Source organism: Elephantulus edwardii, unplaced genomic scaffold, assembly GCF_000299155.1.
Source record: "Elephantulus edwardii isolate Elephantulus edwardi_28Jun2011 unplaced genomic scaffold, EleEdw1.0 scaffold00205, whole genome shotgun sequence".
In the NCBI taxonomy this organism is placed as follows: Eukaryota; Metazoa; Chordata; class Mammalia; order Macroscelidea; family Macroscelididae; genus Elephantulus; species Elephantulus edwardii.
Window position 1 is genome coordinate 5646658 of NW_006399955.1, and position 20771 is coordinate 5667428.

The 20771-nt window shown below is 38.0% G+C and overlaps 1 protein-coding gene across 1 annotated transcript in view; it reads right to left on the reverse strand.

Moving 5' to 3' along the window:
- Positions 1-14376, reverse strand: part of LOC102855284 (cytosolic phospholipase A2-like) — a 167359-nt gene extending 152983 nt beyond the window's left edge. Inside the window, exons 1-2 of the mRNA XM_006897197.1 lie at positions 14368-14376; positions 14162-14243 (exon numbers count right to left, since the gene is read on the reverse strand). Coding sequence (XP_006897259.1) covers positions 14162-14243; positions 14368-14376 — 91 coding nt within the window. The remainder of the gene's footprint in view (positions 1-14161; positions 14244-14367) is intronic.
- Between the last annotated feature and the right edge of the window lie 6395 nt (positions 14377-20771).

Consider the following 20771-nt stretch of genomic DNA (forward strand, 5'->3'; position numbering starts at 1 on the left):
ATGGATTGATTCGGTGACTGGGGTAATCGGGATGGGTGTGTCAGAGGCGGTGCGGTTGGCGCAGGATAGAGCAGGGTTTAGAGCTGTTGTGCATAGGGTAGCTATGAGTCGGAAACGACTCGATGGCACATAACAACAGCAACAACAACAACAGCAACATACCAAAAAGAATTGGCTGACACAGAAGAATTTAATGAAATAACATATGATCAAGAGCTTATGGTGATGAAGGAGCAAGCTCAATCTGCTCTTAAGGAATTGGAAAAAAATAAACAAAAAAACCAACAGGCCCCAGGGACTGACAGCACACCAACTGGTATATTTCAACAAGCACATGCTGTCCTGGACATGCTGACTAAGTTATGCCAAGAAATTTGAAAGATAAGCACCTGGCCAATGGACTGGAAGAGATTCGTATTTGTGTCCATTCCAAAGAAAAGTCACCTGACAGATTGTTGAAACTATCATTAATATCATTAATAATATCATTAATATCACATGCAAGTCAAATCCAGCTGAAAATTATCCAAAACTGACTGGAACAGCACATCAACAAAGAACTGCCAGATGTGTAGGCCGAGTTTAGAAGAGGCCATGGCAGTAGGGACATTATAGCCAATGTTAGATGGATCTTAGCTGGAAGCAGGGAATACCAGAGGAATATCTGTGTTTCATTGATGATGCAAAAGCATTTGACTGTGTAGATTACAATGAACTTTGGCTAACTCTAAGAAGAATGGGAATCCCAGAACACTTAATTGTACTTATGTGAAACCTATAGTTGGATCAGAAGGCAGTAATCAGGACAGAGCAAGGAGACACTGCATAATTCAAAATCAGGAAAAGTGTACTCCAGGGATGCATCCTATTTCCATACCTTTTCAATGTATATGCAGCACATATCATCCAAGAGGCTGGGCCATATGAGGAGAAGTGTGGTATCAGGATTGGAGGAAGACTCAACAACTTTCATAATGCAGATGACATAAACTTCCTTGCTGAAACTGAGGAGGACCTGAGGCATTTGCTGCAGAAAGTCAAGAACTGTACCCTTCAAAATGGATTGAAGCTCAATATTAAGAAGACAAAGATTCTAACCACTGGGCCAAATGGTAGCACCATGATAGAAGGAGAGGAAATTGAGATTGTTAATAATTGCATCATTCAACAATTAATAATTTCCATATTCTACACTCTTGGCACAAGCACTCAGGATATCAAAAGACAAACTGAATGGGAAACTTTACTGTCAGGGACCTCTTCAGAGTGTTAAAGAACAATGATGTAAGTCTAGATACTACGGTGCACCTGATTCAGGCTATGGTCTTTGCAATCATTTGCTATGAATCAGAGAGCTGGATAATGACCAATGATGACAGGAGAAGAACTGATGCATTTGAGTTGTGGTGCTGGAGATGTTGAATATCACATGGGCTGCCAAAAGAACAAACAAGTTCATCCTACAGAGAGGAAAACCAAGTTGCTCCTTAGAAGTAAGAATTTTCAAGCTCTGTCTCACATACTTCAGCCACATTTCCAGGAGGGACCAGTCCTTGGAGCAGGGCATCATGCTTGGAAGGATGGAGGGACAGCACAAGAGGGGAAGACACTGGATGAGATGGATTGACACAGTACCTGGGACAATAGGGTTAGGTGTGTCAGAGACAATGAGACAGGCTCAGGATAGGGCAGGGTTCAGAGCTTTTGTACATAGGGTCACTATGAGTCACAGGCACTTGGATGGCACATAACAACAACAAAGTAAGGAAAACAGATAAGTATTTTAGCATGAAGAAGCTCCATATGAACTATATGTCATCTGAAGTTACTTAAGACTCAGCACAGAGTCAAGGATAAATCTTGGATATAATGAAATATGAAGATTATATATTTCTTCTCTTACATTTATCATTGGTATTAAGGTTCATTAAAACAAGCTTGAAAACAGGAGTGGCATCCACTTCCATAAATAGCTTGCTTCCGGAAACCCTGTGAACCTGGATAAAGCAAGAAAGTTACACAAGTGTTGAGGGCTTTCATTCATAGGATGGCTATAAGTCATCTACGACTCGATGGCACTTAACAACATAGAGAGAGACCAGCAAACCTAGTGCAAAGAAAGCAATGCTACCAAGCCAAAAGTTGGTGACTCTAATCTGTGGCACTCAGACTGTTTCTAACTGTTTTTGATCAAACGTTCTTCTAGGTCATATAGGCCTGGTGTGCCCACTTGCCATACAAAGGTAACTTGTGGTTGCTGCGAAGCTGAACACTGTGACACTGATGTATCAAATGTGATAATGGTTACCCATGGTAGACAGTGTTTGGTGGCGCTCCCCAGTTGAAACAAGCCTGGAAGCAGGAGTGGCATCCAATTCCATAAATAGCTTGCCTCCCTTTGAAACCCTATGAACCTGAAGAAAGGATGAAAGTCAAGCAAGTGTTGAGGGCTTTCGTTCATAGGGTTGCTATGAGTCATCTATGACTCAACAGCACTTAACAACAACAACAACAATTAAGGTCCACGAGTCAGTTCTGAATCATAGTGACCCTATGTACAACAGAAATAAGCAGATGTGGCTTGATTGCGTGCCATCCTTTGACAGAATCCTACTTTTATATATCACATAAGTATAGCTGTCCAGCACACCAGTGAAATACAGCTCTGCTCATCTTATTTAAAAAAATTATGTAAAAATCCACACTGGGATCCTTTGATGCCACTGAAAGCTATCATTCACTATATTCTTCAGGCCATTCCTTTTCCCAGGAGGGGTGATCCACCTGAATGTAAAAATGATCAAACAATATCATTTATATCACATGCTAGAAAAAATACAGCTAAAGATCATTCAAAAATGGCTGGGACGGTACATAGAAAACTGCCAGAAGATCAAATGGGTTTACAAGAGGCTGTGGCACCAGGGAATACCACTGCTTATGTCAGATGGGTCCTGGCCAAAAGTAAAGAATAAGAGAAGAATGTCTATTTGTATTTTATTGACTTTGTAAAGGCATTTAACTGTGTGGATCATGACAAGTTATGCTGACATTGAGAAGAATGGGAATTCCAGAGCACTTGATTTTACTCATAAGGAACCTATACCTGGACTAGAAGGCTGTTGCATGAATGGAGCAGGGGAGTACTGCATGGTTTGGAATTGGGGAGTGCATTAGACATGTACTCTGTCTCCAAACCAGCTCATTCTATATGCAGAGCAAATTAACCGAAAAGCTGGACTCTATGAAGAGGAGTGTGTCATCAGGATTGGAAGGAGACTCATCAATAACCTGGGCTATACAGATGACACAACTTTGAGCAAAGAAAGGAGCATCTGAAGCACTTGTTGCAGAAGATCAAGGATTGTAGCCTTCAGTATTGATTGTGTCTCAATATCAAGAAAACAAAGAGTCTTACCACTGGACCAATAGGCAGTGTCATGATGGATGGAAAGGAGATTGAAAATTTCAACAGATTCATTTTGCTTGGACCCATAATTAACATCCTTGGTACTTGCAGTCAGGAAACAAGGAGACACACTGCACTGGCAAAATCTGCAGTTAGGGAGCTTTCCAAACTATTAAGTAGTAGTGATATCAGTTTGAGGACTAAGGTGCATCTATGATTCAGGCCATGGTCTTTTAAATTACTAACTATGCACCCAAGACCTGGACAATGAATAAGGATGACAGATAAAGAATTGATGCCTTTGAGCGATGGTGATGGAGAAGAGCACTGAACTGTCCATGGACAGCCAAGAAAACGAACAGATATGTCTTTCAGAGGGTGCAGCCAGAGTGCTCTTTGGAGGCAAGAATGATAAGGCTTTGCCTCACATAGTTTGGACATATTGCTAGGAGGTTTTATTCCTTGGGGAGGGACATGGTGTTGGGAAAGGTGGAGGGTCGAAGAAGGAGAAGAAGGCCTTCAACCAGGTGGATTGACACAGTGACTGCTGCAATGGACTATTGTATGTCAGGAAGTGTGAGGCTGGCAGACAGGACTGGTTTCAGATCTTTTGTTCATAGGGTCACTATGAGTCAAACTCAACTCAATGGCACCTAACAACAACAACAAAGACCCAAATAAACTGATATATGCGTACAAAAAAATTAAATATCTAATGGCTTTTCAATTAAAAAGAAAAAAGGCATTATAAATTGACTCATAATGCCTTTTGGCAATTTTTAAATGGCATGATATTCTAAATCAATGAGGGACAGTCTGTCTTCGTAACACAACATATTTAACACTAGTTAGGAGCAGCTCATGTCTGATCCCTCTGGAATTATCAGAAGCTATAAGTCATATGGAAGGACATTGCCCATCTTTCTCCCATGGACCAGCTATTCAATTTGAACCACCAGAGACGTACTGCCTCTGGATTAGCACAACTCTTTACTTCACTGAAGCCCCTTGATATATAACACTATCTAGAATATAAAAGATAAGATGTATTATGAAACATACTATTCAGATTGAAATTATCTCCCATAAAAAAAGCCATTGAGAGATAACTGGCCTTATAATTACAATTTTAAAATTCTGCAGTAGATCTCAAAAACTCCAAAAATACTAATGAACCCAAACCTTTGTTCAAATGTAACTCCAAGACTGATACTCAGCAAGTGTTTAATTCAGAAAAGATATCTTTCAGAGTACCAGATGACTATAGACCAACAAGAGATCCATTTTTAACACTTTGCTGCAAATGATGGCGAAATGTGTTTCTAAGCACGGTCAGCAATTTTAAAGTGTGCGGTAATGTGTTAAGTAATAATATTTGCAACCCATACTGTTTCTGACAGAGATTAAATGAAACCAAAAGTGTTTTATCAACATAGAATTTCAGGAAACCTTCTGGATAGCTCTAGGTTGAAATAACAGAAGAAAAAAAATAACAAAACATCCTCTTAATACTGTTGAGTCAGAACTGAACCATAGCAGGAAAAGAAAAGGGAAAAAAACAACAACAACAAAAAAAAAAAACAAACAACAAAATCCCACACAAAACAACTCTCTCTACTGTCAAGTGGAAATTGACCTATAGGTGACCCTTCAAAGGGTTTTCAGAAGCTGTAAATCACACACATGGAAGGAGACTGCCTCTCTTTCTCTCATGGAGCACCTGGTCGATTAATGCTGCTTACATTTGAGTTGGCAGCACAACTTTTTTACCCATTAGACTACAAAAGTTCATTAAAAAATAACAGAGACATTCATAATATACCCACTGTAAGAAAAAAAAATGATTATGCTTCTTTTTAAAAATTATTTACTGTTGAGGCAAAAAAGAAATCAATCTCCAAGAAGATAGACAACTGTACCTATTCATATTTACAAGCACTTATTCAATATTACCACTATACAATAATCAGAGATAAGTATGACATGTATGAGACTTCTAGTCATCAGAAGTGCATGATTTCACTCCAATGTGACAGTCAAACCAAGCCCTGGACAGCTACCAGGGAGTTTCAGAATAAACTGTGGCCAAGAGCATTAGAAAAGACTTAACACCAACGTTTTTCTCAGTGGAGAGAGATTAAAGATATTCCCTTTGAGAACAGGAACTAGGCAAGGATGCCCACTATCACCTCTCTTATTCAATATTGCATTGAAAGTCTTAGTGATAACAATAAGAGAAGGAAATAAGAGGTATCCAAATTGACAAAGAAGAAGTTAAATTATCTCTATATTCAGATGATATGATAGTATACTTAGAAAACCCTAAAGACTCAGCAAGAAAACTACTGGACATAGTTGATCAATTCAGTAAAGTGGCAATATATAAAATCAACATACAAAAATCAATTGGATTTCCCTACAGGGACAAAGAGAATATAGAACTGGAGCTAAGGAAAACAATACTGATCAAAATAGCTAATCACAAGGTTAAAAACTGGGAGTAAATCTAAATAGAAACACAAAGGGTCTATTCAATGAAAATTACAAAACATTACTACAAGAAACCAAAAGAGACCTGGAGAAATAGACGAATATCCCTTGCTCATGGATAGAAAGACTCAATATTGTGAAAATGGCATTCCTACCAAAGGCAATTTACAGGTTCAATGCAATCCCAACACAAATACCAATTCCATTCTTCAATGAGATAGAAAAGGCAATATCCAATTTCATTTGGAATGGAAAGAGACCCCAAATAATCAAAGCACTCCTTAAAAAGAGAAACAAGGTAGGCGGCATCTCACTCCCTGATTTCAAATTCTACTACACGGCCGTGGTGGTCAAAACAGAGTGGTACTGGTACAATGACAGACACAGAAATCAATGAAATAGAATCGAGAACCCAGAAATCAACCCCTCTATCCATGGTCAACTGATTCGTGACAAGGAGATACAATCAGTTAAGTGAGGAAATAACAGCCTTTTTAACAAATGGTGTTGGTAAAATTGGAAAACCATCTGCAGAAAACTCAAGCTAGACCCACACCTAACACCTTATACTAAACCAACTCAAAATAAATCAAGGACCTAGGACTAACACCAAGGATTATAAGCTTCATTAGAGAAAAGCTTAGAAGAACCCTAGAAGCCCTAATCCACAACATGAACAGTCTTCTAAGCATCCTGAAAAACCTATAACCAGGAGAGGATAAAATAGATGAATGGGATCTTCTAAGAATCAAATCCCTATGCACATCTAAAAACTTCTACAACAGAATAAAAAGGAGAGCCACAGATTGGGAAAAAATATCTGGTAATGACATGTCAGATAAGGGACTTATATCTAGAATTTATAGAATACTCGAGTGCCACAACAGAGTAAAGGTAAACAACCCAAAAAGGAAAATGGGCACAGGATATGAACAGATACTTCACCAAAGAAGACATTCAGATGGCCAACAAACACATGAAGAAATGTTCAATCCCTAGCTCTAAGAGAGACGCAAATCAAAACAACTATGAGATATCATCTCACCCCAGTAAGAATGGCAAAATTTAACAAATAGCAAACAACAAATGCTGGCAAGATTGCGAAGAAACTGGAACCCTAATTCACTGTTGGTGGGAGTGTAAAATGGTGCAACCACTATGGAAGGCAATATGGCACTTTCTCAAAAAGGTGCAAATAGAAATTCCATTTGACTTAGTAATTACACTCCTGAGAACATACCCTAAAGAAGTCATAACTGCCACGCAAGCAGATAGATATATGCACACCCATGTTTACTGTGACTTTATTCACAATAACAAAGAGCTGGAAACAACCCAACTGCCCATCAATCAATGAACGGCTAGAGATTTCACACAATGGACTATTATGCAGCACTGAAAAACAATAAACTAATGAAATATTGTACAAAATGTGTGACCATGGAGGACATTTTGCTGAGTGAAATATATCAGTCACACACACACAAAAAAATGCTGCATAATGCCACTGTTATAAAACAGGACTGACATGGGGGTTGGGGGGAAACTAAGAAAAAAGGGGATAAATAATGTACATGGCATTGAAACAGACAAGGGAGAGAACTGTATAAAAGAAATATATAACTAAGTATTATTGGCATGACAAGAGTTCAGAAAAAGAGCTGCATAGTAAAATGGACTGGGGGTGGTGTGGGGCAGGAACAACTGTATAACAATGGAAGAATTTATTTTTTCTAAAGAGAATTCGAACTGGGTGGGAGAGAGGGGCAGGGACAAAAATGTGTAACAATGAATGAATGGAATTCCAAGTTCTCTATAAACTTTCATTAAAATCTCAATTAAAAAGAAAAGAATTAACAACATTCTACCAGTTTTTTCTCTCCAGGAGGGGGGAGAGAAAAGGAAGTAAAAAAAAAAGGAAGAAGCCCAGGACAAGGGTAAGCCTTCTGTCGCTGGAGACTATGCCTCTTTCACCAATGGATTCTGCCTTACAGCTTCTGAGCACTATGAAAACGGCTACCAGAGAATGACAAAATATTGTGTTAATAATTTCTGCATTGCTTTTGTAGAAGTGCTAGAGATAGTGAGATTAGCTTAGGCTAGGGCAGGATTCAGGGCTATGGCTCATAGGGTCATTATCAGTCGCAGTGGACTCAATGGAATCTATCATGTAGCAGTAAGGTGCAATGACACCAGTTCCAAATTCAGTGACTAGACCCCATCATTACACACAATCTTTGTTTCCCTAGTACTTTTTAAAAGAAGTACAATTTCACTGACACAACTAACTGCATTATACAAGCTGTTTCATTTGGTTATAAAATGAGGTTTGTGGCCAGGGTTTTGTGTTCCATTTTACATATGCACAAAGAAAACCCTATTGCTAATGGAAATTTTACTATCGCTGGTGGTCATTTTATAAACCTATCTCCTGGTAGAAGGGGAAAGTGACTATACGGAATAGAAAAGTTAACAAATACCCATCCAAAAATGAGAACCCAGTAGTATATTCACAAGCTTCCTGCTTGGTCCACATCCACTGCTACTTCCTGTGGCTTCAAGCATCACTTTAATGCTACCAAATGAAGTTAAACTCATTATTGAAAAAATAAGTGTTTGTCAGTGATCTGAGTCAGGTTTAAATTTGAATTTTGACTTGATACTTCATTTCTGGGTAAGCATGATACATTTGAATCATTGGTAATCACAGCTAGGAAGAAGTTGGCAGGCATCATGGTCTGCTATCCTCAGGTAAAACCAGAATGAGTCTTTATTTTATAACAGAAAGTCAGTCTGGTACCTTCAAAGATAGTTTACATGATGCAGCTGATTTTATTATGAAGTTCTGACACTGCAAATGTATGTTTGTAAATGTAGTTAGTGAAGATTTTTCAGTAACAAGCTAGTTCATTTGTGTGGTGCACTTTAGTATTTTTGTGAATAATACCAAGTTCCCACATTCATGAGAAAAAGGGAAAGGTTCCGTAACAAGCTCTCATTTTCATTTTATGCAAATTAACTTGTTTAAATAAACATAGACTAATAAACAATGAAAGAGGGAATATCGTTGTGTTATATAATTTGGGGGCCTCTTAAGAACACTGCAATTTTGTTCTTTTCTATCTTCAAAGAACTGCTATCTACAAATGTTCTAAAATACAGCTTAGTGGACAATTTGTACCAAATAAGTTCATGAAGCAAAATCATTAAATCTTCTAAGCTAATACCTATGTATTTTCTCATGTTAGCCTCCCACAATTTCTAAAAAGAACCCAAAAAACTAAAAGTAACAACAAAATTATTTAGCATGGTATATTGTCCCTTTGTTGTTGTTACTGTTGTGTGCCACTGAGTCACCTGCAATGCATAGTGACCCTACGTACAACAACTCTGAACCTAGACCTAACCTGAGATAGTGTCACTGAGATAGTGACACACCTAATGGCTTTGCCCTAGTTATCCTGTCATTCCATCTCATATGGGTTCTTCTTTTCTTGCACCGTCCCCTCAACACTTCCGAGCATGATGTCCTTCTCCAAGGACTGGTTCCTTGTGACCATGTGCACAAAGTATGTGAAACAGAACTTAAAAACCCTAGCCTCCAAGGAGAAACTTGGTTTCACTCTCTTCAAGACAGACCTATTTGTTCTCTTGGCAGTCCATGGTACATTCAATACTCTTCTCCAGTACCACAATTCATAGGTGTCAATTCTTCTGTCGTCCTTCATCATTGTCCAGCTCTCTGATGCACTGCATGTAATTGCAAAGATCATGGTTTGAATCAGACACACCTTAGTCTCTAGACTGACATCATTGCTCCTCAGTACTCTGAAGAGTTCCCTGACAGTAGACTTCCCCAATGAAATTCGTCTTTTGATTTCCTGTTTGTTTCCTTAGCTTTTCATCTTAACCTTATATTGAATCCAGTTCTTTACAACTCTCTCTTAATTTTTGCTTTCTTATCTTTTCCAGGCTTCCTACACAAGCTAAGGTGATACAGAGGTTGACAACAAAAGCTTCTCACAAAATTACATATAATAGCTCAAACAAAAATAAATAACAAAATTTCAAATAAAAGTGTTAAGAGAATGTCATGGCACTGTACCTTCTGCTATTGTGATTAGTCTCTGACAGTTCTTTCCCATTCTTTTGGATCTTTCCTTTTAAGAGCGAGTGTCACAGGATCAAGAGTGTGGCCTGTGTTGTGCCCACTCTGGAAATCAAAAACTGTACCTGTTCTCTGGATCATTAGATAAATGACTAGCTCAAGCTTATTGTTATCAATGCCAACGCAAACAGGTTTACAATGGCACTTGTCATATTCTTCTGTCTTAACGCTAATTACTAATCACTGCCAAAGGGCGTTAGGATGAAAATTGCTAAGAACTAGATCCACTCCAGCCAAATTTGGCTCACATACTTTAGAGTTTGAACTACTGTTAGATTCATCTAGAAGGCACAGCTCAGCACTGATAGAAAAGGGTTATGCTACTTTATATAAAAGATAGCATGTATTTTTTTAAAATTAATTTTAATGAATGTATACAGAGATTTTGGATTTCCATACATTCATTGTTGCATTTTTCTGTGCCCAGCCCCCCCACCCGAGTTTGCTCTTCTCTTTGAAAAGTAAAAGAAAAATTATTTCATTGGTATTAGAATCCCCCCTCCCGCCCCGAGTACACTCTACTATGCAACCTTCATTCTGGACTCTTGTCATACCATAATAACCAATCATACATCACTTTCAAACAGTTTTCTCCCTCATCTGTTTCAATGCAGTATGCATAATTTATCCAATTTTTCTCGGTCTCACTCCAACTGTGATGTCAGTCCTGTTCTACAATAGTGGCACCATGCAGCACCTGTCCTTTTGTGACTGAGATATTTCACTCTGCATAATGTCATCTGAGGTCACCCATTTTGAATAATATTGCATGAGTTCCTTGTTTTTCAATGCAGCATAGCATTCCATTGTGTGGATACACTAGAGATTCTCTATCCATTCGTTTGTTCATGGGCACTTAGGTTGTTTCCAACTCTTTGCTATTGTGAACAAAGCTGCAATAAACATGGGTGTGCATATATCTGATTGGGTAGCAGTTATGGTTTCTTTAGGGTATATTCGCAGTAGTGGAATTGCTGGGTCAAATGGTATCTCTATTTGCAACTTTTTGAGAAAGTGCCATACCACTTTCCACAGTGGTTGCACCATTTTACACTCCTACCAACAGTGAATAAGGGTTCCAGTTTCTCCACAACCTCTCCAGCATTTGTTGTTTGCTGCTCTGTTAAATTTTGCTATTCTTACTGGGGTGAGATGATCTCATAGTTGTTTTGATAACATGTATTATTTTTTAAAGGCAAATTAGGTTTGTGTTTTGCATGCTTGGCAAACCAGTGACATAGCCTTTAGTTAAATTAGAATAGGCTTTTTAAAAAACATAACATCTTCCATTGTCGAGCCAATGCTTTTTCTCAAGAACGTAAAGAATAGCACTCCTGTGTGCTTTCTATACACACGTCTTTCACAGAAATCTCTTTTCTATTATGTAGTCATTTAAAATGATATAAAGGCTTACAATAATGCAAAATAAGAGCCATTTCAGAAAAATATTGGCAAATGCTTAATTAAATAGGTTAAACAAACATGTTCTTGTGTACACAGCTGACCCTGCAGTGAGTTTTCAGAGGCAGTAAATCGCATGGAAGGAGACTGTCCATCTTTCTCCCATGGAGCAGCTTGTGGATTCAAACTTGGGTTGGCAGTGCAACTCCTTACCACTAAGCTACCAGAGTTTCCTTAAATAAACATAAGAGAAGCAATTTAGATTTCAAGAAAATGCTAGTGCATAAAAATCATGGCATCCCTAAAACCTTTGCCAATGGATCTCCCTTCTTTCTTCAGTTTCAAAATTTAGGCATGGCCCTTAATACCTTTTACCAGAGGCTTAGGAACAGAGCTTACCTTCCTTCTTTTCTTAATATTTCATTTTTCCCTCTCTGTTGGCTCCTTCTCATTTAATTTCAAAAAGCTGAAAACCCTCCCATTCTAAATAAGAACCTTTATTTATTATTGTACCATAGAGTTGGAATTGACCCACAACTGACCCTCCAACGAGTTTTCAAAGACAGTTAATCACATGAGAAGAGATTGCCCATCCTTCCAATATATCAATATATGCCTCCAATATAGACAATATATGATGGCAGGAACACTTTTTTTCCCCCCCAAATTTCAATCCAGTCTTCTGATTTGATAATTAAAGGCCACCAAATTCTTTCACTGCATTTTTTTTTTCTTTTATACTGATTTATTTACAAAGCTTGAATACATTTTTCACAAAAGATCCTTCCCATTTCCTTCACCCTCCCCCCACTCATGGAATTGTGCAACCCTGTGATTAACACCCCACCACCACCCAGCCCATTCTCGTCCTCTGCTTCCACCCTTCCCGCTTTGGATCCTCATACTCACTCTACCCTAATGTCTACTGCTTTTATGATAAACATTCAACAGTAATCTTTTTCTGATAAGTTGGTATTTATTATCCTAGTCCTTATCTATCTCCTCAGCTTGAACCTTTCTTTGCACTCCTGTTCTCAGAGACAAGAGACCTATCTCCTTTTCTAAGCTCTCTACTTTCCCTTTCTCTTTGAACATGCTATTTGCACTGCCTGTAAATTAGCTACTCACACAATCAACATACTCTTCTAGCAGATCTTAAGAATCATGTCAGAAGAGGCATCTTCTCTGTTTTCTGGATGGAAAAATTCACACATTCTCCAAGTATTTTTCAAAATTGGTTCTGAAGGCTAAATATCCCATTTCCAGGTGGCTATGTGCGCCAATGCAATCTAAAGCCTCTCAAACCCTCTGGAGCATCAACTACAATTAAGTTCTATTAGCAGTAATGAGTTTGTTGATAATTGGGTAATAATCTGAAAACCATGGAATTTATTATCAGATACTTATCTGCCTTTCTTTGTACTTCCACATACATGACCCCAGGCCATTTTGAGTAGTAAACATTTTTTTTAAATTTTATTATTTTTGTATGAGTGTACCATCAAATCAGATCTGACTGGTACGGGAGGAGATTGTCCCTCCTTTCCTGGCAGAGCATCTGGCGGATTCGAGCCATGAGCCTCTGGGATTGTAGTTGCAGCTCCTTGCCACTAGGCCACCAGAGCTCCCCAGTAAACGATATTTGAAGCAAATTGTTACCCTTGATTCCCATCAAGTTGGAAGCAAACCATAGCGGATTTTTCTGGTTTTCTGGGCAGTAAATGGCATGGGAATAGACTGCTCATCTTTCTCCTACAGGGTAGCTGTTACTGTCAATGAGTTCATTCAACTTTATACATCAGCTATGATTCAGATCCTTTCAATCTGTTCTACATCAGTTTCTATAGATAAACCACATGGGGAACTCTGGTGGCCTAGTGGCAAGAAGCTATACTGCAATCCCCCCCCCCCAAAAAAAAAACCAACCTGTAGAAGGGAGGAAGAGGAGAGTAAAATTTAATAAATAGATTGAAAGGAAGATAATACACAAAAAGGGGTTGTTGACTAGACATTTTAATTAATTAATTAATTAATTACAAGCAACGGCCATTAATGTTATAAAAAGAAAGCTCTACTTTTAATTCACTGGTAAGAAAACTCAATATGATCTGTAAAATTTTGCTCAAATGAGAATAAATATTTAAAAAAAAAAAAGAAGCTATACTGCAATCCCAAAGGTACACGGTTCAAATCCACCAGATGCTCTGCCGGAGAAGGAGGGACAATTTCCTCCTGTACCAGTCAGATCTGATTTGATGGTACTTGCACAAAAAATAATAATAATAATAAATTATAGATAAACCACACATAATAAATGTGTTAAAATTAACAGGTACATTAGTTTTAATCCTTTACATGCAATACACCACAAAAGCAGCTTGTGAAGTCTTGACTCAGTATTTTTTCAAAAATAGAATTTATTATACTTCAGCTGGTTTGTATGCCACAAGACAGTCATTTTTGTCTAGCTGCCATAGTTGTTAGTTACGTATACTGCATAGCTATAGATAGCAAAGGTAAAAATCACTTTTCTGACAGAACTGATCGCTCAGAGTGTTATCATTCAAAGATGTAGACAGAGAAAATATTTAGAGACTGCCTTTGCTTTTTCAAGAAATCTAAGCAAACATAAGGGGGAAGGGTGAACTATAACCACATATTTTTCCCACAGCAAAGCAAGTAAAGGCACTTACGTATATCACCCAAGGTTCCCTTTGTCACTTTGGTTGCCCTTAAGACCACAACTGAGAACTTGTAGGAATACTGGTGCTCCACCTGGAAACAAAATGACAAGGTATGAGAAAACAAGAATCCAATACAGAATGCCAATTAATGGCTCTCCTGTGTTCCCTGAAACTAATTAGAATGATTCTAGTTGGAAATGAACTCACAAGCATACCTGAAACATTCTTTTATCTGCAGACAATGGTCCTTCTTCTGAGGCCTTCCTCTTCTCCCACCCCAAACTCACTGAGAAGTTTAGGTCACATTTTTAAACTATCACTCCCAGGAAACCATCCGGAACTCCTCTACTGCTGCCAGGTGTAGGAGTGCTCAGACTAAAATGCACATCAGGACTTCAAGCCTTCCAGTTGTACAATCAGGCTTTTTATTGGTTAACTAGGAAGCCCTGGGGTCAGAATGTGATGTCAAAGCAAGGCGGTTACATTACGTGTGTGTGTTTGTTTTTTATTGCTCCTGTTCAATCAATTGAAAGACCTTTTTTTTCCTCCCTCTGAAAGTCACTGCCAAGATGGCTGGCAAAATCCACTGGACCATAAACAAGACAATTAGAAGCAATTAAAAAAAAAATACTTAGTCATAACACATTATTTATCATTCATATGCCATAATATTAAACATTTCTAGTAGGAAAACTATCAGCTGTATACATAATAAATATTAACCTTCACAAATAGAAGAATTCATTAAACACTTCACTGAACTAGAAATTGGTTATTCAAAACCCTCATCACTAAAAAAGAATAGGGAAGCAGGAACTCAAATATTTCTCCAAGGGTCTGACAAGATTCTAAGTCTTTCATGGGAGTTAAAGCATTCTTTATTTAATCTTAGAAGACACCTAAATCCAGAAGCTGCTCATATCTTCTTGAATAGGAGCGGGCTCAACTTTTGGGTCGTAAGTTCACCATCATTTTAAAGAAATTTTAGATATGTACAACACCAAGGGGGTGATGGAACTTAAAAGCAAAGAGAAAGAAGAAAAAATAGAAATTATACTTATTCAGATATACTTTTTAAAAATACTGTCCATATCCAAAGACTTATGGCTAGCTCATAATTTTATTCTACATAAATGAAGTTATCAATCAGAAAAACTCCCATAAAAAATGAAAAGTATCTTGCCATCAAGTCCATCATGGCTCACGGTGGCCCTGTGTGCCACAGAGTGGAGGAGAATGGGGCTTTACAGACTGAAACTTTTTATTCTATTTTAAATTTTTTTCTCATTTTTATTTCACATTGATTTGCATATAAAATTTTTATACATTGTGCTACATACTCTCTTTCATTTATATTGCATTTCATACAATTATTCCCATAAATTGTGTTTTATAAAATTAATCTCCAGTCACTGGAGATTAACTATAATTAGTAATAATTACATAATACAGTGTATTCTTCCCAAAATCATCTCTGCTTTTTTTTGTGTGTGTGTGTGTGTGAGTGTACCATCAAATCAGATCTGACTGGTACAGGAGGAGATTGTCCCTCCTTCCCCGGCAGAATATCTGGTGGATTTGAACCAAGCGCCTCTAGGATTGTAGTTGCAGCTCCTTGCCACTAGGCCACAAGAGCTCCCCATCTCTGCTTTTTTGATCCTCACGCCTATGCTCCCCCCTATATGTTTTACTAGCTATCATTCTATTTTTACGATAATGGTCACATCAAAACCTTTTTTCAATAGGGTGAAAAGAAAATTTACTGACTGGGAAAAAGCATTTGGCAATATCATCTCAGACAAGGATCTCAGAACAAAAGTTTACAGAATACTACAGAGCTATAAGAAAAAGACTGGAACCCAATTACAAAACAGGCAAAAGTCATTGAAAGACTTTTCAGAGAAGAAGACATTTGGATGACCAACAGATAATTGAAGAAATGCTCAAAATTACTGGCAATAAGAGACGCAAATCTACAATGAGATACCATCTCAGTCCAGTCACAGTGGCAAAGTTTAACAGGACAGTAATCAATAAATAAATGTTGGAGAGAACGTGGAGAGACTGGAACTCTCATGCACTGTTGGTAGGATTGTAAAATGGTACAGCCATTCTGGAAGGCAGTTTGACATTTCCTCAAATAGCTGAATGTAGAAATTCCATATGACCCAGCTAATCCACTGCTAGGAATATAGGCAAGGGAAATTAAAACTGAGACACAAAGAAAGATTTGTACAGTAATGTTCATAGCAGCATTATTCAAATCAAAAGAACATGGAAACAGCTCAAATGTCCAGCCACCATCACATGGATTGAGAAATCATGGTACATTCCCACAACAGAATATTGTGCAGCACTCAGAAGCAAAAATTTCAAAAAAAAACTGTAAAACTTGAGGCTGAAATTTTTAAGGAGGAGATTGCCTGGTCTTTCTCTTAAAGATTGGCTGAGTGGTCTGAACAAAATGTTTAGTTAGCTACCCAGCACAAACAATTTGCACCAGGGATCTTATTAAAAAAAGACATAAATCCTTTTTTTTCATATTAAAATAAAAGTGTTGCCTTGCATTACAACTGAAAAGCATTCATGCACTCCCTTCTCAGGAACCCTATTTACATACTGTGATGGTAATTCTAAATTACTGCTACCTAACAGAAAAATTCCATTGGGAAAGTCTGCTGTCAGAGACCTTTCCAAAGTATTGAGTAGCAACAATGTCAGTCTGGAGACTAAGGTGTGCCTGATCCACGCCATGGTCTTTGCAATTACTTGCTATGCATCAGAGAGCTGGACAACGACTAGGGATGAGAGAAGGAGAGTTGATGTCTTTGAGCTGTGGTGTTGGAGAAGAGTATTGAATATACTATGGACTGCTAGAATAACAAGTTCATGCTGGAGAGGGTGGAACCAGGCTGCTCCTTGTAGGCAAAGATTCTGAAGTTTCATCTGACATACTTTAGACATGTTGCAAGGTGGGATCAATCCCTGGCGAAGAATGTCATGCTTGGGAGGATGGAGGGACAGTGCAGGAGAGGAAGACCCTCGATGACATGGATTGATTCAGTCACTGGGGTAATAGAGATAGGTGTGTCAGAGACAATAAGATTGACACAGGATAGAGCAGTGTTTAGGGCTGTTGTACATAGGGCCACTATGAGTCGTAGGTGTTTCGATGGCACATAACAGCAACAACACCCCCCAAATTATCACATTAACACTCTTAAGAATACATGCTTGCTATTTAACTTCATAAGCATTCTGAATTAAATATGCCTAGTTAAAAATATATCACTTATAAATAATGGGCCAACCTACAAAGGATGCAAAATTACTTTGAGTCTTTAGGTTAACCATCAACTCTTTTAAATCACTGAGGTAATGTATAACATACTAAAGTGTCAAACAATACCTGGGTTTGAAATTCAAGTTAGCAAATGCCTGCCCTACCAAAATCAAGATCGAGATTAGCTTTCTTCACTAAAGATTAACTCTAACTAGTAGTAATTACATAATATATTGCATCCTTCCCCAAATCATGTCTGCTTTTTGACCACATCTTAGGACGTCTGGTGTTTCAAAGATGCAAATTGCAAGTAATGTCCTTTTGTATTCTTTGTCACTTGATGTTGAGAGAGGATTGCCTGTGTTATTGTGTCTGATAATAAGCATGGTGCAGAATTGGAAAAGTTTTCATCTTGGGTTGGTTGTTTATATAGGATCACCAAGAATTGTAGCTTTTTATATCATTTATGAAGTAAAGGGGAAAAGTTTTAAAAAGAATGTAGTCTCTTTCTCCCAGCTTTAAGGATTAACAGAGACTATCTATAAGCTTGAAAACTCATTGCAATCTATCTAATCAGAACCAGGTTCCAGCTGACCTTCCAGAGGGTTGTTAGAGGCTGGGAATCACATGGGAGGAGATGATGCACCCTTTCCCCAGGAGCTGCTAGTGGATTTAAACCACTAGAATGGCATTTCCTTTAGTTAACAGTGCAACTCCATACAAACTATCAGAAATTCCTCATATCTATAAAGTAGCTCTTATAACAGTAAGCACGGGACAGCCGCTGACTGAAAGATTGTTGAGGAAATGTGAAAGACATAAGCAAAGATTTTGACATTTCTACTTTATAAATTATGGAGGAAAAATAAATAAACAAATTATGGAGGAAACACCTAGCAATATGCTCCTATAAAGATTACAGCCTGGAATACTCTGTTGTTGCAGTTGTTTTTTTACAATCAAGTTAGAGCAAACTCATAGTTGACCCTCCAGCAAGTTTTCAGAAACAGAAAAGTTCCCATCTTTCCTTGATAAGTACCTTTGGATTGGCAGTGCAATTCCTTACTACTAAGCCACCAACCATCCCTCTAGAAAACCTACAGGGCAATTACTCTGTGTCAATCGGAGTCACTTATGAGTCAAGAAAAACTGGATATTAACTGTTGTTGTTATGTGCTGTCAAGTCGCTTGCGACTCATAGCGACACTATGTACAACAGCCCTAAACTCTGCTCTGTCCTGTGCCAATCACACTGTGTCCGATACACCCATCCCGATTATCCCAGTCACTGAATAAATCCACCTCATACAGGGCCTTCCTCTCCTGCACTATTGCTCCACCCTATCAAGCATGATGTCCCTTTCCAAGGACTGGTCTTTCCTTACAACATGTCCAAAGTGTGTTAGATGGAGCCTCAGAATCCTTGCCTCCATGGAGCCGCCCAGTTGAACCCCTTCCAGGATGAATCTGTTTGTTTTCCTAGCAGTCCACGGTACCCTCAATACTCTTCTCCAGCACCACAGCTCAAAGGCATCAATTCTCCTTCTATCCTCCTTAGTCATTGGCCAACTCTCTGATGCATAACAAGTGATAACAAAGACCATGGCCCGTATCAGATACACCTTAGTCTCCAGAGTGACATCATTGCTCTTCAGTACTTTGGAGAGGTCCCTAACAGCAGATTTTCCCATGGCAATACATCTTCTAATTTCCTGGCTGCTGGTGCCAAGAATATTGACTGTGGAGCCGAGCAGACTAAAGCTGTGAACAATCTCAATCTAACTACCAGAACAAAATATATAAACAAAACCAAACCTAAACTTGCTGCCATGCAGTAGCTTCTGGCTCATATCAATCCCACAGAACAGAGTGGAACTGTCACAAAGAGTTTCTAAAGCTGTAAATCTTTATGGGAGCAGTCACAACTTTCTCTTAAGGGGCAATTATTGGTTCCCAACAACTGAACTTTTGGCTCTCAGCCAAATGCCCTCACCATAGCGCCTTAACTTCTAAAAACGAACTAAAAATTCTTGGAGAAAAGTCTTCAGCTTAAATTAATAATTATCCACATAGTCTTTGGAGAATGCCTTGACATGTTTTCCAGTGCCAACATCACATATAAAACTAGTCTATTCTGGGCTAGGTGCCAACTTGGATAAGAGACTGGTCATGTCTCAACAATGGTGCCAGAGGAAATGTTATTATTGAATTCACAACTCGTGTTCCCTAGGGGACACTAATGACTCAGCACAATGCTAGGTGGCAGCATGCAGGTAAAGGAGCCATATTTCAATTGAGATGTCAAATCTAAACTCAACCCACTAACTTAGTCACTAAGATTTTCTCAAAAGAGTTAAGCCGTGCCTTCAGGTCTTGGCTTACCTTACTTTTTAGTGTTATTTAATCCATAATCTTTTCCATTGTGAAAACCAAGACCATTTTTCTTTTCAGTATCACAGTTTCCTAATCATTAGGAAAACAGCTTTTGTACTTGATTTATGTATGGAATGGAACTCCTATTTGCAATTAAAGGGGTTGGATACAGGAGGAGGAAAAAACACAAGAGTCCATTTGTCCCAAATCATTCTGAGCATTTTCTAAACTGTTCAAGTAATATGGTTATAAAGCAAGAATCAAATAAATAATCATAAATTCTGATGGAAGAGAGGGTCGCTTCTGGACCCTTGTTTTCTATGTTAAATTGACTTTTCTCTATTTAATTAGTTGCTGACTGCAACTTAAAAGAAAATGATGACAGGATAATAAAGATTTACAGTCTCATTGTTAAACTCAGACATTGTGATTACCATATTCAGCATTGGCCAATTCCAAATAGATTTAAGAAATGTTTAAAGAAAGTGTCTATAATCAATATCATAAAAAAATTATACCTTTGTGTGTGTGTATTTATATGTATAATTCTTTTAGATTTCACCTCTTAAGGGTCAAGTTGCATTCCAATGTTAAAGATAAACTCGGTGTGTTGGTTTCACACATTTTTCTAACAAAGCTTCACATTAATAATCTACAATGCTGTATAGTCTTGCTTTAGTCATTCTTATTTACTATCTAAGATACTAATTTAAGATACTAATTTAAGATACTAATTTCTATAATCCATTCATTAGTTCTAGCAGACAAAAAGAAGTTCTGGTATATTCACACAATGGAATATTATACTGCATTGAAAAACACAGAACTCATGAAATATTATTCAAAATGGGTAACTCTGGAGGACATTATGCTGAGTGAAATATCTCAGACACAAAAGGACAAATATTGCATAGTGCCACTGTTGTAAAACAGGACTGACATCAGGATTGGGGTGAGACTGAA